This window comes from Papilio polytes, unplaced genomic scaffold (assembly GCF_000836215.1).
Source record: "Papilio polytes unplaced genomic scaffold, Ppol_1.0 DF824046.1, whole genome shotgun sequence".
Lineage (NCBI taxonomy): Eukaryota > Metazoa > Arthropoda > Insecta > Lepidoptera > Papilionidae > Papilio > Papilio polytes.
In genome coordinates, this window is record NW_013525158.1 from 122383 (window position 1) to 147956 (window position 25574).

At 35.9% G+C, this 25574-nt stretch overlaps 1 protein-coding gene across 1 annotated transcript; it reads left to right on the top strand.

Moving 5' to 3' along the window:
* Positions 1–1895: 1895 nt before the first annotated feature.
* On the top strand, positions 1896–24905 carry LOC106100850 (ETS homologous factor-like). The gene is made up of 2 exons (XM_013279910.1): positions 1896–2876; positions 22552–24905. Exons 1-2 carry the CDS (start codon positions 1954–1956, stop codon positions 22790–22792), a joined length of 1164 nt encoding a protein of 387 aa, XP_013135364.1. The 5' UTR covers positions 1896–1953; the 3' UTR covers positions 22793–24905.
* Positions 24906–25574: the final 669 nt, after the last annotated feature.

Below are 25574 nucleotides of genomic sequence, written 5' to 3' on the forward strand. Positions count from 1 at the left end.
CCCCGTTCCTACGTTATCAGGAACTCAGACACATAGATAGTAGTCTGCCCAGTATATATGAGTATGCATTAAACATTACCTCACGTTCATAAAAAAGTTTCCAAAATGAAAACCTTCATGGATATGTCAGTAATTCGTTCAGATCACAATGAAGGTAATTATTATTTATTATTACCGCTAAAGCTCGCGCTATCTACCAGTTTTCCTGCTCTTATCCGACCACCTGTTGTGTAAATTTAGTCTGGAATAATCCATGTATTTGTATTTTAATTATATATTAGAACTTTATGAACTTTATTAATTTTGTTTTGTGTTTTTTATTAGGTTCATTCTTCTATAATACATAATATAAATAAAATGAACCGTAAAAACTTTTTACATTATATCTGGTAAAACAAATGTAAAAAGGATAATAATAAAATAAACATATTAAATTAAATGTTATGGGTTTTGTTAAATTGTAACAATTGTTTAATAATTATGTATTTTCCTTTTATTAGCTAATTAAACCTTTATTTTGCAAACTCTACTTTCAATTTCCCCATCAAAATAGGCGTCATTTATATTAATTACACGTAGACTATTTAAGGTGATATAGCCATAGCTCTAATTGTGGCTTTTACAGGCCACTGCTTTAACTAATGCTTGTACAACATCACAGACAATACTTTAAACAGAACGTTCATGTAAGAGGTAACCGAGTCTTACTTCTTGCAGTACTGTCCCGCTGTGTCCAATTACAGGACACGGTTTGATTCTTCTCATACAAGATTGCTATTAACGATGCTTGCTGATGTTCGTTGGCGAAGTGCATATAACAAGCCATAGAAATGATCAGATATTGAAAACTTCGTTTCAAAAGACATCTTTAATGTTGTTATATCTTATGATTGTGAATATAAAGGTCATCGGTCATTGAGCCTACCCCGCTTTGTACAAATCTATCGCATATTACTGAAAATGCGTTTACAAAATAATTGAAAAACTTTGTAGAGTCACCTCGTATGACTACCGATGAGCTCGGAGTCTATCCTCAGTTAGGGGTGACTAGAGTCTAGTCAACGGTGGCCCACTGCAGCTGGTTGTTTTATTTAAGCTGTTAATATTTAAGTTTCCCGCACGAAAGTAGACAGTGTAGCGTCTATCCCCGCGGCGGCGGCGTCACGTCAATGACACAGGCAATATTCATATCTTGTCTTAGGTTAGGATAAGGAAGTATGGCGAAGCGAGGAAACTTGCTAATGCCTAGTTCGCACTAGACTGGTAATTTTGGCCAATACAGAGGAATTTAGTGGGTGAAATATTTTCTGTGATTTGCTAATCTACTCTACTATATTTTTTATTTAGTGACGTTGTAGTTACTAAATTAATTGTTACTCGACTAAGTTACGAGTACGTAATGATAAAGATGTCAAAATGACCGCCGATTGATCTATAGTAATTGCTATTTTTGTTATTGTTCACTAGTAATAGGTGTAAAAGATATTTGACTCCAAAAATATAACCAAAATGCAAGCAAGTGTCGCACCCTCTATAAAAACGTATAATTTAAAAAATAAACTAATATATGTCTAAATTTATCATGATCAAGATTAATAAAAAAATAGTTTCTTTTTAAGTACTTGCAAATATTCTATCCAATAACATTGCGGCATAAATTATTTATTATTTATGTAATGAGAACATGACTACTGGCACCAGATAAATCTATGAGCCACTTGGCGATAATCAACGAGCAATAATGTGACAGCTGATTACTGCTCGGCGATTACCGTCTTGTCATAGCACACAGCACACAGCACAGCACAGCGCAGCACAGCGCTGCTCGCCGCGTCGCCGCGCCGCCGCGCACTTGTAAACAAACAGTCGTCGCCGCGTATTTCATAAGCTGATGCCGCGCCGCGCGCCCATTCCGTCGCGAACCGCCGGCTGACGCGCACGACGTTTGCCGCCATGCTCGACCACGCGCGCCACTACGAACAGAACATGTGCGATCTCTATCTCGCGCCCGCGCCACCCGCGCCCGAGCGCCTCGACGCCTTCCAGGTGTTCCGCAAGAGCAACTCGACCCCCTACGTGTACGGTACCTACTACAACCACTACGACGCCTTTGCCGAGCCCGACGTCGACGCCGCCGCCAATGTTTACCACAACCTGCTCAACTCGCGCGATTACCACCGCGACGAGTGGAAGTACAAGAGTGTATCCGAGTGGACCGAGGACGACACGCTCTCATGGGTCGTGGACGCGGCTGCCGCAACGCAAGGCCTCGGCTTCTGCGAGTACGACGTCCCCTTCTGCAACTTTAGGATTCCTGGCATCGAGTTACGCAGCCTAAAGCGCGAGGACATTGTGCACAAGATGGCGCACCTCAACATCGACGCCGCTGTCTCCCGTAGGATCGGGGACGTCATCTACGAGAAGCTGCAGGCGCGTCTCCACGAGGAGATGCTGCGCCACTCGGCGATGTTCCGATGCGCGGAGGGCGAGGCGTACGCGGGCCCCGAGGCGGCGCAGACGGTGCTTGACCTGGACTCACTGGACCACAAAAACCGACTGTACGCGCTCGACTACCGCGCGGCGGATGCGGCGCTGCTGCACCCGCCCTGCGACTCAAGCGACGACGACGTATTTCGCACCTCGGATACAGCTTCGCCGGAGTACTCGTACGGCAGCGACGGCAGCAAGTCCGGCGACGAGGAAGACAAGCGCAAGCAGTTCAAGCGGCCGCCGGGCCGGCCCAAGGGCAGCGGCCGCAAGGTGTGCAAGCGCCCGCGCAGCGTCTCCGTACCAGAGTTCCTTAGAAACCTGCTGCTCGATCCCAAATACTGCCCCTCCATTATCAAGTGGGAGGACCACTCGCTAGGAAAATTCAGGTGAGTCTCTTACATTTAACATCTGCAAAGAGTTTTGTCGTGACTGGAGTGTTTGCCTGGTTCTCGTCGGCGTCGGCTGTTCATTGGTACATAATATGTATCGTGTCCGCGCGTCACGTTGCACTTGCATTGCAAGCCGCTATTGTGCGTTTGTCTTGGCCGCTTATTAACTATTTATTTAATGGTTGTTGTGCTAAGGTTCAAACTGTGTCCATTGTGTCGGCCGCCGGCGCTGATGTCACGGCTCACGCTACCGGACGTGTCGGAAGTTTATTTGAGCGAAAAATTTACACTTATCTTCCTTATCACTTTAAAAAAATTTTTATTCAGATCAGATATCTTCTATATCTATCTATCGGCCTTTATTTAAACCAATCACATAGATGACCTACAAAAACACGTGCTTTAGGCTTACATCTAAATACGTAAAAAAGTAAAAATATTAATTAAAAATAAAACCGATGATACAAAGCGAAAATATTAAAATACAAACGTATTCGTATATCTAGGTCCTACAACTGCCAGCAGGGGTCACTGCAAACAACTTAATTATACTGATCAACTTTGACGTGTTTATTTATGACTATACCTACTTGCAAATTGTGCTTAAACAAATTTATAAAACAACATATGTATAAAAGATTAATCAGAAATAATTTATTTATTACTACATTACCGTAGCCTTATTCATACCACAGATGTACTGCAGACACACTAAATAAATTAAATACATAAGGATACATAATCTAATGTAACCTAAAGTTCTTTATTTTATTTATAGACACGATAGTTAAACAACAGAGATTGTCTAAAAGCTCTACAAATGTTAATATTTATTTGAAATTAATTTGATGGATGCTTATCAAAATGGTTTAATATATTACGTAATTCAAAGATACATATACTAATTCTACTCTAACAAAGATAAATTTTAATGGTATTTCGGTAAATTAAAAAAATGCAACTTATATTCTCAAAAACATCTTGATACGAACTTGAGATGGTTTAGGTTCTTAAGAAATTTCACTCAAAAATAGATTCGGATAACATTTGTATGCAATGTCGCATTTCTGTTCCACTTTTAGGAATGTTCAGTGCGTTTTTCAATTTTGTTTGTTGTTAAAAAATACAGACTCAGTATTAATTTGCATTCAACAACATCGGTCTCCTCAGTTTATTGATGCACATTTGAATCATCACAACCCCAACATTACTCTTTGTAAAGTCCGCGCATCTTTTTCCGTGATTTCTTTCTCTAGTTCGATATATTATTTGAAATTTCCTTCCAAATCCTTATCATGTCGCATGCAATTACACGCAATCTATTTATTCCAAATATATATTGAATACGATTATAGTAAATGCACGGTGCGATATCTCGTGAGTCCAGTCCCTCACAGTTTGCTCAAACAAACGCTGCGACTGACCTTGTCATTGAAAAACTTCAATCGAGCAAAAACACGCCAATGTGACATTGCAACTGTGCCCCTACCATCGGTCTTGTACGGATTGATCTCTTCAAATTAGATTCTATTTCAACTCTCTACCAATTTTTATTGTCTGTATCAATTGATACATTGCCAATAATTCCAGAATACGTACTTTGTTCATAAACATGATAGAAATTCGGAATTACAATGAAATTGGATTGACTCTATAAAGTTGTTAAAACTGGATAATTTGTAAATTAGTTACTTTTCTAGTAATTTGTTGTACCAATAGTCTATATGTATAGTCAAATGTGTTGATTTGTAAGTTTCTGAGTTTTAATAATATTACGATACATAAATATTTTATGAGGAGAAACTCAAATGCTGCCTCTTAATTCTAAATATAACTCGGAACAACCGTCACCTTAGTAACAGAACTCGATCTAAAATAAACAGGTACTTCGAGTGATGTCTCTTCGAGCGTAACTCTAGTAGGGGCTTGGATTGAATTCGCGTTTTATGTTTACCAATAAGAAGTGTGAAATCGCTTTGTTGTGACTTTACTGTTCACTGTGTGTCTATAAATGTTCATTAATCACTTTAAATATTGGGATATTGTCACAGCGTACAGTTCATACTATGATTACGCTACTACCTTTGTGTTTGTTCTAAGTGTGTACAAAGTACAAATTTTTGTACGAAAAAAAAAATCATTTTCTTGACAAAAATGCGTAACTTAATAGGACCAAATATAGATTTGGTTACCAAGTTTAATCACTTTAACTAACTTTAATCAAAGTTAGCTAAACGTAATTCCCCTTTAAACTTGTTGAACTGTTTGAGACGACCAATTCACGTGCGCGGCCAAAACGTGACTACATCACGTGTGAACTTAACTTTGCTTTAAATAAGTTTAATTTCTTACTATTATTTTATATTTAATTTTTTGCTCTTAACTACATATATAAAAACTTTTAAAATGCGTTTGCAATTTATGATAAGAAAATAATTTGGTAATATGAAAATAGTGTTATCTAAAAAACAATAATTAAAGTAGTTGAATATGTTTGCTTAGGCAGGGCTGTCATTTCTTTAGAGTCTATTTGAACTTCTTAGATTTTCTTGGTGCATATCAGCGCTTTCCGCGCGTTACGTAATATCAATTTGCTTTCTAATACTCTAAGAATGAAGGGTCAAAAATAAGTCATTCATTGATCGGAGTTTTTCGTTTCTTGTAAGTTGCCAGCCCTAGCTCAGTGGGAGTTGCAATTTGTACTATGTGCTGATAAGATCGCTACTCGGAGCTCACCGCGCCGCCGCCGCCGCCGCCGCGCATTGTCTCATCAGCTCGTGCGATTTTTTATATCGCCTTAACCTTGTGCTGCTGGCCTCGCCTGATGGTTAACATACACCACTTAACACGCAACAACTTAAATACATTCATATTACCTTACATTAAGATTCATTATTGATTATCTTCGTCGCAGTCGTTTTTAATTGTTTTGGGCAACGTTAAAAGTTCATGATGAATTTGTACCGTCGGCGATGTGTTTGTTTTAGTTCTTATATGTAGGTGTTACGATTGAATTTTGAACGATTAACATCGTTTTGATTGAATTAACGAGTTACGAGAATCGCGTTGTGTTTAAAACATTCGCGACGGCATTTTAAGCGTAACCTTTAAGCTTTTTCATTCACCTTGCGCAAGTTATTTTTCTTGTTAATTTTTGAATACCAGTTTGTGAACGTCTACAGTCTACAGCGGTCTACTACGACGCACCGTAGACCTTAAACGCATCTACATATGACTCTGCCGTGTACGGATTAGGTTCGATATTATTAAAGAAAACATTTAAAGAATGCTATGTATCTACCGTTATGTCGCAGACAACCCAATATTCTTTATAAAATTTATGTCCCTGTTTTATATTAATTGTTTATACAAGTTGATAATAATTCGCATAACAACAGAATTGTTATTAGATTTCGTGATGACGGGCAGTGGTCGTCAAAGACAACTAACCTGCGCGTGCGCCGGCGCAGCGCATCTTAACCGGTTAGCGTTGCCTCAGGTCCGAGAATAGATTGCGCACTAGAACTAACATTGGTATAGCATCTAGGTATAACACAACGCCTAGGTAACTGTGACGTAAGCATAGCACGTTGCAAAGATCGCGGCAAAAGCAACCGGTATATGAACATCAATTTTATGTCATAAAACTATCGAAATTGGTATTTATTTAAATTAATATAGCACTCCGAATGAAGATGCAACACAATCTATAAATTATTATGATTATTAACACTGATTGCGACATTAAAATAAGAGGGGTGCATGAAAAAACTGATAATGTGCACATATACGGCACCAAGAAACTACTGCGTAGAAATGTTCAGATATCGACACGTGATTTATGCTAACCTTAGAATAGATATCAAAAGGTTTAAGGAGGACAAGTAAATTCTGTCATTTTAAACTATTTAAATTCGATTTACAAACTTCTTGTTATTCTTGTAAAGTTACATTTCGCATGCGCGCTATCGTACAATTACGCCTCTTTACGATTGGAACGCGTTTGTTGGTAAACATGAAGCGACAGAACATTTCATGTGTAAGCAACGCGTGACCTAGAAGCCCTGAAACTAGGCTATACGCCGTCCTTCTCACACTCGCGAGTACCCCATATAGCCATCCTTTGTAAAATCCGACGGATACTACGCTCTTATTCATACCCGTCCCGAAAGTTGATTGAACCTTCATAATATTTGAACTCTCACACAAACAATGGCTTTGTCAAATGTTTTCATTATGTTACACACGATTACATCGTATATTAATTACATTAATTAGACGTATTTGTTAATAGACTTAAAACCTTTTATATAATATTTTTTTGTTACTTCTTTAATTCAGCAGATGCGATTTACGTTTGTAAAGCGCTTGACATTGGTATTGTGAATTTCTAAAAAGGCGTATGTACGTATAATATTTAGTTTTTACGTAGAGTCAGTAGCACAACTCTGCCAGCACCCGTAGTGACGCGGCGTCATTGTGTAGCGGGCACAATGTATAGTGTCGTGTGGTGGCGAGTGCAGGGCGCGCCCACCCCCGCCGCCCGCCCCCTACTCGTATAGATTTTTTCCCATCGGGTCCCGTGCGGGGCTCCAAGGCCGCGCGCACTTCCGCCGCCTACACGTGCCAGGTGGAAAAACTGGTAGCGAGGGCCCGCCGTGCCGCGCCGGAGGTCAGAAAAACATTACACGTGGAGGCCTCGCCTCGTGCCACTCGTGCGACTCGCCCTAACGAAGTGATCGCCCTCATAATTAGTTACAAACGATTTGCATGATTATATTTTTGTGATACACGAGCTCCGTTACGATTTTTTTTGATAGCTGATAATAGTTTACGTCATCCGTTCGATGTAGATAGAGCTCGCGGTGACGAATACTTTACGCATTTAGTTCAAATAGTTAATAAACTGTTAATACAACAATAACATAATTATTGTTTCTTTTTTTATTGAAATTATATCATCAGGAGCATTAGAGGATACTGTTGTATACACGATTATTTTTATAACATAAAATTATTAAATAATGCGTAATCACAATATTTCAAACATAATTCCTGAAATACAATGGTAGCCTACAAATCTCGTTCCTAAAAACATAAAAAATATTACTTCGAAACGCAATTCGCCAAACATAAACTGTTTAAAAGTGTCGCACAAAAACCCCTTAATAATCCCTCGACAAAAGAAAAAAAAGAAAAGCTTCGTAAGGTGCGGACGAAAATAAACGTGGTGGAGCGGCGCGGCGCCGTCGCCATGGCAACGCTCCCGGGAAGACGACAGTCACGTGTCGCGGGAGCTTGTTTCCGCTTTCCGCGTTTTTCTTTTTTCCTCTCGCTGGGCGCGCATTTTTCCCGGCGGCCCGCAGGGTGGGGGCTGCACCCCGCACGCACCCCTCACAGCTCGTGTACGCGACTTAATTGCGCCTGTGAGAGTGTGGGCTCGAGAAATTAGAACAAGGTTAGTTCGCGACAGAGATTACGAATATAAATCTTTTGTTTGGTGATAAACTCATATGAGAGTATTAACAAGAGATTTGAAGTAAAACGTTTACTTGTATAACATATCAAGTTTTATTGTACTTATCAGCCGTACTTAACTTTGTGTCTACATCATAATTTTTTTAATGACTTTCATAGTAATTTCTAATAACGGACAACAAAGTAGTGGCTTGATTATTACTGAATAAAGTTTAAAGTATTATTTAACATAAATTTGTTAATGTCGCCGGAGTCTGTTCTCCGATAATGCCAAAGTGTTCACGAGTCGTTGACAATATCCGCACAGAGGCACGCGGACCAATTACTGTGCTTGTTTATATGTCGCTATTATTTTAAAGTTGTATTAATTAGCACATCTTCCAGTGTGGCTACACGCGGATAGTACCATCCGGTAAATAATTAACCATCGCTATTTCGTAGTTATTTATGTAGTTGGAATAATGTTGTGGTCATTATAATTTTATTACATTGCATGTTCCGAACTGGAGTTATTAAGTAAATAAATTGTAATTTGTGTAATTAAGATGCCTTAATTGTTTATGTTATCAACCAATCTGTTCACAGAAATGTGATAATGTATTTACAAATTATATTTATGTCAATAATGAATTGAAGAATGATATACTTTATTATATCTGTGGCTTAGAGGAACGAATTTAATTAAACGACGCATTTAGTTAAACGATACTAGTTCTCTCTGCGCCGATATACTCTGTGCCGGGCTTGCACCAAAGTCCCTGTAACATTTCTTTTTCGTGAAAATCTATTTATAACTAGGGCAAGCCGGCGCGGGGCGCTACTTGTTTATGTACCTTATGATGTAAGGAACAAGGTCTTCTTTTATTTACCAGGACCGTCTTTGTGCGACCGACTGTATATATGTACATATATTTTTTTTCTCATAGTGGCTCTATTATATTGATTAGTAGGAGCCCCCGCTTCCGGGTGGCGAGATCGCCTTTTGTGCGAATTTTCTTAAGTTTCCTTTGTTTATCCAATTCCTTTGCTTATTTTCGCTAAATACACATGAATACTGAGTGGATAATAGAATTTTATAACATCTTATAGACTTACAGAAGACGCATAGCATCTTTATTGAACGCATTTATTTCAGTTTGGTCAGTAATGGCAGGGAATTGAATGTGTATGCGGAAGTTCGTTTTTCCAAGCTTTCTTTAATATCTACAATTTTCACCTGCTTCTTGATGTAGTTGTCCTAATTTGGTTTGAGTGTTTAGTTAGACAGAAAACCACGAGATACGTTATAATAAGGCTTACTTTATATTATGTGACCGTCTTTCTTGAATTGTTGAAAATGTCGGATAAACCCAATACGTGCGGCCGATGGATGACACAATAAAATAATCGGTAAATACCATTGTGCTTTTCTGAACATTTAGCGTCACTGTGCATATATACGTCTTATTGTTGTTGAATATATTTTCCCAATTCTACATACATTGTTATATTCCAAAACTTATTACATACAACATTATGGTATATAATTGTCTCAATGCTAACCAGCCAGTGATTCACACAGTTACAATTACACTCCAATAAGACATTTCGTATGTTTGGTCAAATCTGAGTTTGGCAAATATTTGTAAGTCACATCTTGAGAATTGGCGTCGCATTCTAGCATCGTTACCTTGGAGGCGAGCTGCTTGTAAAAACGCCACGTGACGCGTTGGCCAAACTTAATGTGCGTGATGAAGGAAGTCGTTAAATCATTAATCGGCCTCCATTATACTCGAGTGGGAAATGAAACTTCTGTTTTTCTATTTATATTGCAGATCATTGTCTTAAGATTAGCACTGTAGTTATATTTACAAAGTTAAAGATGACACGTCGTGTCACTTAGATAACTTAAGTCGATCTCGCATGTGCAAACTGTAAAGACGTAGAGACAGCACAAATAACTGACATAAGTAATTGAACTACTCTATTATTCAGTTTAGTGCATCTTTGTAATTACGATTTGAGACTCACCACAGTAGTTATGTTATCAGAGGGCCACTTTAATTAAATAATTTTTGGATATACTCGTGCCGTGTTACCAGTTGAGCTCAGCACGAAGAATTAAAAGAATGTTAATTGATTATTACTTGACATTTGATTTTAATAATATCAAAAAACTTATTAATAGTTACGCAGAAATTATTCTACACGTTTTTGACGTAGTAACCTTGCTCTAGCGAAAGGTAGCGCGTAGTTTTAAATAGTCGTATTATTCATTCTGCTTTGACACTTGTCATTTGAGGTCACAAAAAATCTAAGGTCATGAAAATGAAATAAAAAGAACCATATCACAAATGTAAAAAATATGTCGATGGATCAGAGTATCAGGTACTGGATTATTCGTTTGGATTTAGTCATTGGGTTTAATTGGAACAGAACCTAAGCCGGTGCAAGCGCCGAGTAGCGGCAGTAGAGAATTTGCACAGCGGGATTCCCCGCGTTCACACACGCTCACAGCCGCGCGCCCGTCGCGGCGCTACTAACACATGCGCGCACTCGACAGACGCGTCATTAATGTCGCAGGTAAACTCAACTCAACGGAATTTACAATACAGACTATATTTAACATTTATTTAAAACATTTGCTCCCAGTGGAACCCCTACCTTGTATTTATTTATTAATAACCTTATTACTCATCTACCATTGTATCAGGATGTGCAAGTTATCTAGCATTATGTCTAGATTAATAACAAAACTTGATATTGATTAGATAATTTTGATGTTTTATTTTGTCATTTATCAAATTGGCTTATTACGATAAATCCTAAGCGCCTAATTATATTCGCTTGATTTGTAATTATTAATCATAATGTTTTTAGACCAGTTTTAAAATTTTAAGCCATACAACTAGATTCCAATGACGATAATTTAGAATGCAATAATTAAATTACGTTTAAAATTAATATTATTGTCTTTAGACGGCTGACATTCGCAACTTGTGCAAAAAACATACTTTTTACGTAACGCTTCGCCACACCTTCGTTTTAAGAACTAGTTTAAGATCGACCGAGTTTTGTAATGACTAGTTTCCGAATGTATCGGCAACATGGTGTGACGTCACCATGAGCGGTGTTCACACACAGCTCACGTGAGAAAAATTAAGTAAATATTATGACTATTATCTGGGATTGAAATTAAAAGTAATGTTCTGAGTCACATGAACTGTCGATGGCAATGATTCATCTCTATCGAGTCTTGAGATTTTAAATATTGGTGTTACTCTACAGTCTTACGCAGTAGATACAAAGAAATAACATTAAATTTAATCAATTACAACTGTTCTATTACTTCTTTCCAGTATTTATATGAAGCTCAAATGATAATACTAACTCTTGTTTTGTAATAAACTGTGTAAAAAATTTTACGTAGCGAATATTTCGATATCAATTACGGGTATCATTTATTTTTTGTTGTACATTATAACACATCTTTACATAGATCAAGATATAAACACAGTTTATCGCAATTAAACTACGGAGGAGCGTGCGAAAAGGACAGCATGAGGATAACGTGAAAATAAATGATACTACGAAGACATCGCGCGTAGCAAACTCCGCTGTAAGCACATTGAACAGAGTTCAAAGTTGCATGTATGCATTTCGCAAGATCGTAGTGTCCAGTTTTGTTGTAGGCGGTACTAAGAAAAAGCGTATGCGACTTTCCATTGATTTTCTTTTTATTATTGGATTATTTAATTCACGCCTACAAGATCTGTGACGGTGAAGTGGTTTTGAAAGTGGCGCGGATTGTTGCGTAGTGTTGACCATTATGGTTTGCGAAACTAGAAAGGCGGTTACATTTACATGACTTACAAATCTTAGATATGGTCGATAGCTCAAGATGCATCATTATCGGATATTACGAAACCAGTCTACGAAGAAATTTGGTCTGTGGACTGTCTAAATAAATTAACCACATTTTCTTGCGAGTCACTTTCATTATTAAATCACTAGCTGTTCCGTGTGGCTTCATCCGCATGGAAATATAAAAAAACTATGTTATGGTTTACGTTTGCCAAATTATCAATAGCAAATGTCAAAATGACGACATGACAAATCTTGGCGATCTTGCTTCCTTGACGTTGGCAGGAACTTATGGTCTCTTTCCCACATTAGGCATTTTATCCAAAATGTTTACCCCCAAGTTTAATGGCGTGAAAATATACAGCCTAAATCGTGACGGTAAGTGTAGGACTTTTTATTTAAAAAAAGTTATTCAAAAATATGCTGTAATTGCTGACATCTTAGGCAACAAAGAAGTGTGTGTTTACGCTTTATTATAATAATATAGAAGAATAGATTAGAGGCTTGTTTATGCTGTTTATCCTTCAAATAACAGAAAACTTTAGTGTAATAAGTACAATGACGATCAAATAAAATGCCAATTTCTGCAAAATGATTATTAAAAAACTTAATTGGTTTATTATGTCACCGGCGACGTCTGACCCAAGTACCGAAGAAAAAAAACAAAAGTTGTAAAAGTTTCTGATTAAATAAGATGACTTTTTATCTAAAACGCTTGGCAAGTTATAATTTGCCACACACACACACAAAATAGATCGTTTACTGGCATTTTATAATCATTTAAATAATTTATCTTAAAAAAAATTCTTTGTCGTGTTCAATACAGCAATCTGATGGCAATAAAGTATTTTTTTTCGCAACTTGAGTCTTAAACTTTTGCGTTCTAACGGTAAACTAAAAGCTCCAGAAGAGCTGCTAAAGTTTTTCAAAGCTTTTTCTATATTTGCTTCCACTAGTACCACGGCTATACTTCTTTAGGCTATGTATTATCACGCTATTAAACACAGGGGGTACATAAATTGGAGAAAAATATTTAGGTATGTGAAAAAGGGACCATAAACTACAAGCTGCAAAATTAAGGAAACAAGGTTATTTTGGTATATAAATTTTGAGATTTGCAATCGTGAAATTGACAATTGTAAACATTTAATATAGATTTCATAATTTCATGCGGATGAAGCCACACGGGAACAGCTAGTAATAAATACATACGTATGTGGTTGATTCGAAGTAAAAGAGTTTGTTAATCACTTTTCGCCGTGTGATGAAATATTACCGTTCCACCTTTCTGTTATTCAACTAGTACATTACATCAATCAAATTAGGTTTTTTTACAAAACTTCACTTTTTAAAGTTAACTCAGACTTAGTTGAAAAACGCATGCAAAAAATATGACATTGTTTTTAGAGTTCGCAAAAGATTAAAGTTTTGCCTGTAGTGCTGGAAATAGAAAAAAATGGTATTTCCTGCGAATATTATTAAAGGAGGTGTGGGGAGGCGGAGTCTAAGGCCGTGGCCAAGTCGCCAGCACCGCTCCGGGCTGGTGGTGGGGTGCCTGCCACCAGCTACACCCATGACTAACTTGTATATTGTTATAAAACAAAAAATAACTCTAAAACTATGCCGTTGAGTTCATTTTTGTTTGTGGCTTTAGCATCTATGAAATCAAAAGCAGAATATATTATTCGTGTGCGAAAATACTCGGTTAAAATTGTGCATAAATATTCATGAATATTTTTTACAACCATTTATTTTAATTTATACAAACGTCTGCAGACTTTGATGTTATTGCTAACTCGTGTGTCAAAGTATAGCTTGTATTGGAAGAGATCCACAACGCAACACTATTAAGTTACCTTGCGTAGTTTATGCTAATACGAAACGCTTCTGACGTCACATTTTACTATTTTTCTGATATCTAAAGGTCGTTTGAATTAAAAATTTAGACGAATGGTTCGGCTGATGACGTCTGTATGTTTATTTTCAAATATATCGACCACAATCAAGATTTAAGAAGTGGTCTAACAGGCTGCGATGACGCAGGTCCACGAGTCCGTTTGGTGGATATTTGGACACGTGCTGTCTCGCTCCCGCACGCGTGTAAGGACGAGACGCTACGTTACACGTGAACTTTTTTGTATCCGTAAAATATAAATTATTAAATGATACCAGAAAATAATAAAATTAAAATGATTGTCTATTTTGATTTCGACGTCGTTATTTCAGTATAAATGTTTTTTGTTACTAAGATAATTTATTCTTTGCTGATTTTTCGGTTACTAACATTAAAGTTAAAAGCTTCTGAAATGGCGTCAGCGCACATCGTTATGGTATGGTGTAAATATTAGAACGTATTGTTTTATAACAATATTCATTACTACTAAGTATTAAGTTGACATCATTAATTGAATACATTAAGAAATTAAATTACCGAGATAGAGCATTTTAATTGAAAACGATAAACCATACATTTTTCGTAATACAAAACTACTAAATACGTCGTCCTTAAATTACCTTAAAGGAGTGACAACTGACCTAAATTGTAATTCCCTCATATTTTATATTCCTCCAACGCCAATACACCTTCAGATAACCTACATAACGTCTTTTTAATTTTTGGCGCCAATAAAGTGCATTACAAAAGGTTAAAAGCAATGCAGCTTAATCCACGCACAAATCTCTGAGATCCAAGGTTAAGTGATGTTTGAAGGATATTTAAGTGACAATAAAATAATCGATGCATTTAACGTGACAACGCAACACACAAAGGGTGTCAAGGGTCCCTCCTATTTTGGGTTTCAGAACAAATTTGCGAAGTGTCACGGAGCCTCTTTGCATATAAAACTCGCGCTGACCCCAAAATAAGATTTGTTGACGCTTGTTGTGCGGTTACTTGACTTTAATAACTTTCGAGAATATGTGACCGAGTGTTAATTTTTTTTTCACAAAAACCAATGTTGTATTATGATTAATTCTAGCTGTATAACAAATTGCATATATACATTCTCACGTATTAAATTAGGAGGGCGCGCATACTTGAAACTAAACTATCGCATAACTGTTTGTTTTTACTCGATTTTTAGTTGTGCAACTAAAAAGTTGAATCGGCTGCGAAACAATCGACAATCGCACAACTGTCAAATAGTTTAGTCAAAGGTGTGCGCCCGCTCTCAATATTTGAATTTCTTCGCATTAAAAATATCTGTCTTCTTTTGTCTATTCGATGAATAGTTTGTTTCAAGGAACTCTGTGCAATAATCGCTTTAAAAGGCGAAACGTCTGTTATTTGCAAATAAGGTGATTTAATTCCACATTCATACGTGTTGGCTAAGAGTTGGATGACAAGCAACTTGGCGGTGGCTCGCGACTGATTTACTACCCAGTGCGGTTTCACGGATGCAATATTACTGACGGAATTCATATACTTTTATCCTCTAGTGTCTATGGCGCAGGTAGAATAGTTTTGTTGCAACGGACTCAACACATACAGGTTGGATCCCCACTACGTAGCAATGGGTTATTCGATTTTTAAATGTTAGTTGTTTTGAGTATTTACCCTATTGTTACGGTGAGGGAAAACATCGTGATGCTGCATATATTAGCGAAGAAATTCAAAGATATATGTGAAGTGAAATCGCAGTGGGCCAGCGTGTTTGACTATAGCGTAATCATCCCTAACTTGTGTAAGTTTAGTGCTCCTACGCGCGTAAATTGAAAAAATTCTATTTAACTCTAGAAATTTTAGCATGAATCCTTTATTATTTGTAATTTTTTTCCTCCTAGAAGGATCAAAACCAAATATTTCCGTGAGCGATGCTTTTTTAAATTCATGAAACATATCAGTTTATGTTTCTTTGTACTATGACGTAAATACAAAGTGTTCTTCTAGAGTACATGCACGTCAACAACAAAGGCCTTTTAGTGTAACTTACGAATATTTTTAACAGCGCAACTGTTTGAGTGTAGATTTTGTTCCAAAACTAGTAAATTAAAGTTAAATGTGTAAGTTAAGTTGGCTATCAAGTTAAAGTTTATCCATAACTTCCGACCAGAATGTTGGTCATCCTACGTGTTTGTTTATCTCCGCGAGCTTCTCGAAATACCTGGAAAGCATTAATTCGCACGCGCCTTGAATTCGTAAAAAACAGTTTTGTTTTCCGTATCGCCGTTTTGGGACTTTGCTCTTTTGTGCCAATGACTTAGGGTATAATTTATATTGACAGTCGACAAGTGTGTGCAATCGAGTGCCAATTCAGGACAACATACAGGAGAGCAGGCGTGAATGACGTAATGTTTATTTTGAAAAATAACCTTTACATGTGCCTTCTCATGTTGTGTATTCTGTGCTGCGAGGATAGATTATCTTTATATTGATAATTATCACAATTTGCGTCCATAAATAAAGCGCATTATACAAAAATGTACGCCTTATGTTATAACTAGGTACAGAAACGCACAAGCCGACCATGACTTTACTAAGAAACAATACCTAAGTCGTGTGGCGTCAGAACAATACGTCAATATGCTGTATACATAACATTTATGTACATAGATGATGTATTTCGTAATAAAATAGGCGATTTTCATTGTCACAATGTCTACAAGCGCGTGCTTTTTGTAGACATACATTTTCTTCAATGTTTGGTGCTAAATCATATTATGCTTAAGAAAAAATCTATATCTCAGCTTTTTTTATGAAATGTTATACAATAATCATATTTAGAAATGATACTAAAACCCGTTTAGATTAATGTCTAGACCGGTGAAAGCGACCAGATACACGAGATGTCACAATAACAACTTCTACGTAACAATAACGTAAAAAGATAACGAGAAAGTTATTTAACAATAGATTATGTAGAAATACCTGACAAAACTTAGAACTAGAATTGGGCTTTTTAACTTTTTATTCTCACAAAAGAAAAACCAGTTAACGGATCTTTAGAATGCTATAATGATAGGGGAATGTGACTGTCATATGTTTTGAAATACAAACATAAACTTCAAAGACAGTAAGTTCTGCAACATCGCAAGAACTGGCTTAGGTTAAACAGGGACTCAGTGTGCTGCTCCGGTACCCTGATGACTGATAAGAAACCGTTATCATTTACATCATTATCGTAACGACATGACAGCTGATAATAGTTCAAAATCGTTAAAAGTTAGCAGCACTTCCTTATTTCTGTTACCAAGGAAATTATTACACTATTATTCTATGTTATTTAGTAACAGACTAGATGTTCCCGTGCGACTTCATTCGCATGAAATTATGAAAATAGTTTTTATTGATTACATTTGTCAAATTCAATTGCAAATGTCAAGATGACATGACATGATGACAAAGTATGGCAATTTTGCCTTCTTGATATTGGCAGCAACTTATGGTCTCTTTCCCATATTAGGGTTTTTATCCAAAATATTTACCCCCTAAGTTAAATGGCGTGAAAAAATTTCGCCTAAAGCGTGAGGAAAGTGCAGGGCTTTTTATTAAAAAAAGAATTATGCTGTAATTGCTGACATCTTAGGCAACAAAGAAGTGTGTGTTTACGCTTTATTATAATAGTATAGATGTCGGGACTAGCAACTAATAGCTGCAAAACCGCAGGCTAAAAGGTTTTTATAGTCAATAAGTATTATTTTAGGTGTCTTAAAACTTGGTTCCTATATCTACCTATTTGACCTATAACATTAATCGAGATTAAATTACATAATTGCTTATAATATCAATCTCATGCCCACGGTACTTACCCTTTTCCAAGACAAAAGGGATCTAAATGGAAGTTAATCAATATTTATATTATATGCATGTATAATTTAATATAGAAACCTATAACTTTAAACATAACAATCTTAATTCAAACGTAGAAACTGAAAAAGTTGTATGTTTTTATTATTTTTAAACAATACGGCATAATTGCCTAGCGATAGCGTGTCTGTGTGTCGCGATTTCACATACATATTGTATTATATTTACTAAAAAACAGGGAAAAATCGAGCTTCGTGACGAATAAACATATAGTGTTTATGTCGTCGCATGTGTGCTTCCGATAGGAATTCTTAAAATAATGCATCGGATCTGAAACTGAGCACGGCTACATAAAGAAAATTAAAAAAAATTAATGTATAGTACATTTTCATTGCGCTTTAACATTATGAAAATGCATACATAAAGGTAAAGTACCATATAAGTGTTAACAACAGAATATTTGTTAACACAAACAGTTACTCAAGAAACCCTCATCAAAAAATGCATTACAAATATCTTGACATCGATGTCAGTGATTTCGCGAGGGGCCGGCAGGTGGCGGGAGGGAGAGGATCTCGAAGGAAACTGGTTTAGTGCTCGTCAAAGTTTGAGTCACCCTTAGTACAGATGACTGCTTGTTATTACTTGTAACACAAACTATATATCAAACACGTACCTTCCCTCGATACAAGTGTAATCCAAATACACAATTCAATTATTAAGCCTTATCTAATTTTAATAAACTTACTTGAAATTAAATATGTGATTACACTGCTGTTAGCGCGGTCGACTATGCCCTAATAACTCCTAACTTGTGCGTTTCAGTGGAACATTGGGTTCTTCAAAACGCAATAACAAATCCCTTGATCTGTCAAGTAAATACTATAATCTTGTATAGGTTTTATCAATATTTTATGAGTCAGCCATATTGCATTTTCGTGTTGTGAACATCGCAACACAGACTTGTGTACAATATGTCCACGTTAACGACACGTACATTTGCAAACTCACGTAGTCGCACTCGTCCATTGTAATCACTCCTATACTGGATTTGTTTGGTAAATTGTTTCTTATACTTTATCATAAAGTTTATGTTTGTGATAAAATTTTCCTGTTTAATTTTGTATTACTGTTAAATGCGGTGATAACATCAAGTAAATATTTTAACTAGAACATTATCTTTAGTATTGACCCCTGCAATTTTTAATGAATACAAATCAATTTTGTTCTTGTGAAATATGCTGTACTTTATCGCTGCACTAATCTACAAATGTCGATAATGTTACGATACTTTTTGTCAAATTTTCGTGCGATGACTTTTAATATGTTATAGTGATTCGTTAATGTTCTTTAAATTAATGGAGCATCTTCTTAAGAGTGTCGTGTTGAATATAAAGGTGAGTGCACATTAGAGCTTTGTGAATGCAGATCACGCCTGCCCCTTGGCCCAGCTGATGCGCGATAGTCGGCGAGGCAAGGCCGGCGCGGCCGCACGCGCTACGCATCCAAATCCCCATGAATCACAGACCACTGGTAGAAGGTCAACGATGTTATATCAAGGGTCCGTACGCGCCTCACATCGGTGAACGACTTGGGCTTGAGGCCAACGAAGCAACCTCTAATGCTTTATGTGATCAGAGTTTGTTGCATTCTGTCCTAAATAGCTGTTGTCACTTATTAACTATGTAGACATGAGTAAATGAAATTGTAGTGCGCGGACATGACATGCTAACTGTTGCTTTATTGTAAGTTCATTTTTCCAACTTAAATAACAATAGAAGTATTTACTTTGATCAACTTACAAAACATTTTTGTTAAATGCGTTAAAAATGTTAAGAATATTACACTAAAAAGTCGAAACAAAACACTAAAACTTTAAAATTCTATACTAAAATTCTAGTTATAAAACTATATGTCATTGAATGTGTTTTTAAATCAAATTATGAATTCTATAATCATATGATACAAGGCTTGTTTTTATTGTTGTACGCTTGCATTATGCATGCGTTGTGTAGTGACCTCTGGCGGTCGTTACTACGAGTTAGGCTAAAGGACGCAAACAGTTACTGTAAGCTACCGAGGTAGTGTAAAACAGCTGTTGCGATTTTATCCAAATTGTCAATGATAAACAAAAACGCACAATTACAGTATTTATAAAGTATTCAATATTATTGTGATGTTTGCTAGATGTTACGCAGCTCTAGCAAGAAATGCGTTTAGATTTTAAAGTGGAAGTCGATGTCATTATAAATTGTATTTTAGTGCTGGCATCGATGTGCAGAAAGCGGTCATGACTATAATGGCCTCCGTGACTACTGGCCTAAGGTCTTTGAGCATAACGCGTCACCAATCAGCCAATGACTTTCTTTGTTCTGTCGAAGTTACGTGGTTCAAAGACAATTAATAATACATATGTTTAAAGTTTATTTGCAACAATATTATCATTATTAGATACTGATTAACAGTATTAAGACTTCTGCTATTTAGCATATATCTGTGAAAATACAACGTTAAGTGAAACTCACTCCCTGTAAAATAAATACAAATGAAGTAATATTTTTACTTTAAATTGTCTCTTCACATACCTAGTTTTTCATTTATTTGAATTTCATAGATTATTTCCCTACATAATATGTATTATCAAAATTACTTGTGAGTGTTTATATAATTTATTTATGAATTGTATAATTCCGATGCCAAATATAGCATTGGCCGTGGGTCCTACGATTAGCAACATTTTATTTTCATTGTCTCATTATACGACTAAGTTGGCGCTACTTATTCGCGTGCCGTTGTAACATTGGACTGCAATGCAAACTATCAATTCTCACAACAAGATCATCTGCTAAATATTTATTTACAATCCAGTTTGCCATGATCGTGGTTGATTATTTATTTCATCATCTCGATCTAATTACACATGTACCCTCATTGGTAACATCTAGAGTGTAATTGTAACTATTTAAGTAATTTAAGCATGCATATTCTTCGTTTGTTATTTGTGAATCATATTGAAAGTCTACTGGTCTCCATGTCTATATCTCCGCTGAGCAGTCGCAGCCGCGATACTTCACACCTTCATAAAACTTTTACGATCGCTTGTTAATCCTTAAATGTGATATTTATTTATTAATTCTCAAGTACGTTTTCTCGATTAAAAACAAATAACCATAAATATATTGAATTATAGATTATAAAGAAAATATACATTTTGATGTAACATTTTCTTTAAAGTCATGTTTGAAATTAAAAATGTATTTTTTACTCTTTTAAAATTCTATTTTTATTTAATGCATTTGATATTTTGTAGCTATTCCATGACAAATAAACTAAATTTATTTTTGAACACTCTGCAGTGTGTGACAAATAGAAAACTTTTATACTAAGCGTCTAAATTATTCGAATAATAATGAACAGTTCACCAAAGGGATGTCTTATCTTTGTTAAATATTGTTTACAATATTGTGTTCTCAAGTTCTCTAATAAAAATATTTTATTTTACTAATCCACTTACCGTATTTCTCAGTAAACGTATGAGCAGAGTATTGTGAATTGTGTATGAGTTTGGCAGAGACTGGCTCGGTCTGGCCGCGGTAACAAGTGCGCCTTGACTCCGACACAATTATCTGGACATTTTGCATCAGAACTTGACACGATTATTGAATACCAGTTACCATTACGTTTGCGCGCATCTATATAAGTACGTCTATCTGAGAATTTATTTAATGACCGGCAAATTATATGAAGGAATATATTATTAGTTATTACAAGAATTGATTCGAGCGCCGACGCGCATTGCATGTCATGTTTTATCTAGTCCAAAACAATGTAAACACTATATTTAAAGGATAATGAATTGTTTTTTTAAGCAAAATATAGAATAAAACTAAACGGTGGGTTGATAGTCATGCTTGAATAGGGTTGATGACTCAATTTGTGCAATTTTCACGCAAAAACAATTAATTAGTTTAAACTTTTAAACAAGTACAAAAGACCGCTAGATAAACATATTTATTTAAGATGACTATCTTAATGATAATAAAGTGTTACTTGTTATTGTTGCAATTATTTCTTTTGTATTGACATCGGTAAGGACTATCGGCCAGGACAACCTCGATTGCGTCGGGGACCTTGAATGCGGAATAAAACACGAAAGAAATTGTTTCTGTGATCAATAGAAAATTGAGCAATAACTGTCTGTGTAGATGAGTCTATAAATATCTACGATTAGCTCGACATCGACACTGGCACTGGTGTTATCGAGGTTGAATGCAAGCGGGGTTGTTAGGCGATAACGCTCTACTCACTGCGCGCCTTGTGTAACCTATAGCTTTGTTCACTTACTACTGGCCTATGATTTCTTTGAGATTATCTTTAACTTATTTGTACAATTATTTCCAATAAATATTAAATGAGTAATGCATAAAAATTAAACTAACAACCGATATTAACCTTATAAAAATGAATACTTTGTTTTGAAACTTAACTCGATCGATTCTAAAAATTCTTTCACCAATAGCATACTACTTTATGAAAGAGTAAAATATTTAATTTGATATTTAAAATGTTAAAACATATATTTAATATTGAATTTGTTTGTCGCAGGTTCGTGAAGCCGGACGAGGTGGCCAAGCTGTGGGGCACCATGAAGCAGAACGACAACATGACATTCGAGAAGTTCAGCCGCGCTATGCGCTACCACTACCGTCAGTCGGTGCTGGTGTCCGTGCCCACCGCGCGCCTCGTCTACCAGTTCGGCCACAAGGGGCCCGACTTCACCACAGACAACCCTAACTTCATCAAAGTGAAGTCCGAGTTCGACGTCCATGATATGTCACTGCATTAGTCCGTGTTGTGAATTGTAGGTTTAATAATGTCTGATGCTGCTCAGAGGGAAGGAGTTATGTCGACGTGGTGTCTCCGAGGAGATGTTGGAATGAAGTATTGTTATAGCTCAATTAACTAGCAACGATGTTTTCAATGTCTATGTAAATGTATTGAAATTGAAACAAATTAGTGTATGGCTCGGATTGAGTATTGGAGTGCAGTAAGGCTAAGTTTGGAAATGGTTAAGGATTCGATATATGTGTGACAATGTTGGTTGGTAGCACACTCGACGAGCGTGCGAGGGGGGAGGGAGTTGTGCAATGGTTGTGTGCGTGGCAAGGGGGGTTGCGGGACGCCGGGGGGGGGACTCCGGTCAATTATCCGCCGAAGTGTCCATATTATTTTTTTAAGTGGTTTTTACTGTATTTTTCCGATGGCTTTATGAAGTCACGTCGCGTCGTCGAGGTGTTTCGAACTTTTAAAGGTTGTTTAGATCTTACAAATTTTGATATAATATTTTTGATGTTTAATTGTTGTTACCGTTAGTGCTAAGTGTCGTATGAGAACGTGCGAGCACGTGTTGGGACGTACGCTCGAACAAACTGCACACATTCCGCTAGGTTAAGTATTCGCTAGTGTAGACAAGCTCGAGTTGCCATACTTACTGATCGTTTATAATTTATATTGTACTTAATTTCGAATTTATCTTTACCATTTCCATCTATCAAAGTTCATATTTTATCACGATTCATTAGAGTATATTTTTATATAGTTATTAATAAAATTCTTTCTCAGTGTTAAATTAATTATTAGTATTAAGATAATGTTATGTGAAGTTATTGGCGCGATGTGCAATAAGCTAATGACACGAGACAAGATCTGCCAAAGATTAAGTTGTAGAAGTCGGTTGAGGTTAAAGAAAATTGTGTTGCGACAATCTTATTGTACCGAGTTAGTATTAGAATTAAGTTTATGACTCTCAGGCATTTGCTGTGATCTAAAATAGTACATGAATCATTTTAATTGTGTTTGTCTTCATAACTGAGATTTTTTGTTAAGAATACAAGCTGAGACAGGTGGATAATGTTTAACATTTTTATTTAGTACTTGTAGAGTTACATTTTATAGCTTACAATAAGTTTCAAAGGTTTTAATAATTTTCTATTCATTTTATTAATTTTAACAATCTATCGTTTTAGGCGCTATTTTTTGCGTCTTACAAAAAGTCAATTGTATACAGGATTTGAAAAAAAAACTTGCAGTACAAAGTCTGTGTCTTATTCTATTTGTTATATGAAGACTCACGTTTATGTCGGAACGTGTTTTGATAAAGTTTTACATAGTTGCTGTACGAGTATACGGGCAATACATAATGTTTGATATCTAGTCCAAATATCACAAAAACATATATTTACACGGCTTTGTTTTCGATTTACAATTGTTTAAAAGAAATATACAATCATAGTCATCGAAGTAAAGTGAAATCATTCGATTCAATGGTATAGCCACATCGTACGTCACAGGGTTGCGATGTCACAGTTGTGTTCATATAAAAGCCCAGTTTATTCACCCAGTGACACAACACCGTGATTCACGGCTTTCCAACTACATACGACTTACCAGTTCTGACTGAACATTCATCTATTGTTTTTATTACCAAACTACGACGATAGCGCTCCGACAACGGCCAATTGTTGACTTATAAGACAAAACGCATATACGTAAGGGTTAGGCAGATTTTAACTGCTATTTATAGAGTTATTTATGAAGATATTCATAAAAATCGATATTTAAATAAGCGTTCCGTTTTATAAATGTTATTGTAAAATCTTTCGTTTCAAAGTTATGTATCATAGACAAGATTTGGTGCATAATATATTTACATTTTATTTGTTTTTTTTTTCTAAATATTTTATAGATTATATTTATTTCTATAAGTACACGTAAAGTCTGTTTCGTTTCCAGTATATTTGTTTAGTTTTATGTTTAGTTTATTTGATGTCGTCTAGAGACGTGTAAAGTTTACTTGACATAGTGTAAGTCAGACGGCGACCAATGTGCAATTGAAGAGAATTTTATGTTTACTGATTGTTCCATGTTATTGATGACGAATACACGAATTATGAATGTGACATTTTGTTTTATTCTATTTTAACCTCGACATATATTTCACCTTTCATATGTAGTGGAGTTAAATAAGACAAGTGGCCGGAAAAAAATCCTGTAATTTTACGTGTTACTCTTTTTAACATATAGTTTTTGGTTAGTGCGTTTTCTCAACCTATTCAAAATGTTTGATGCATAACTTGATCAAATAAAATTAGTTGAAAGGCGCTAAAAACTTTATTAACCAGGACAATGAAAAATGTTTTTTTCACTGTGATCCGATCTTTCAAGTACATTGTGACGAATTTAAAAAGTATTGTTGGTATTAAAGAGTTTTTCAGAAAAAAAGGTCAAGCATTGCACGAGTGTTATTTTTAACTTTGAAGTAGTTCTGAGAATATTATCTCAATATTTAGAAGTATAGTGATTTAATTTATTTCTTTATAATTATCTGACATTAGTAGAAATGCGTCTTAATAGTTGATAAACCTTTAAATATTGACAATGCTCTGTTTACTTAGCATTTAAATAAAACGAGATGTTAGGGAGTGTATTGTTTGACAAATCTTTAAAGCACAAAAAGAATTACATAAGAGATTTGAACACTACTGCCATCTGCAGTAATTTCATCATTCATTTTATTCTTTATTCTAATTCTTAGTTTCATGTAAAAAAATATCATTACAGCGACATCT

What these genes read in the sequence shown, in the direction of transcription:
- LOC106100850 (XM_013279910.1), top strand. Translation starts at nt 1,954, where the DNA reads ATGCTCGACCACGCGCGCCACTACGAACAGAACATGTGCGATCTCTAT. An exon ending in CACTCGCTAGGAAAATTCAG is followed by an intron (nt 2,877 to 22,551) that starts GTGAGTCTCTTA and finishes TGTTTGTCGCAG; the next exon opens with GTTCGTGAAGCCGGACGAGG.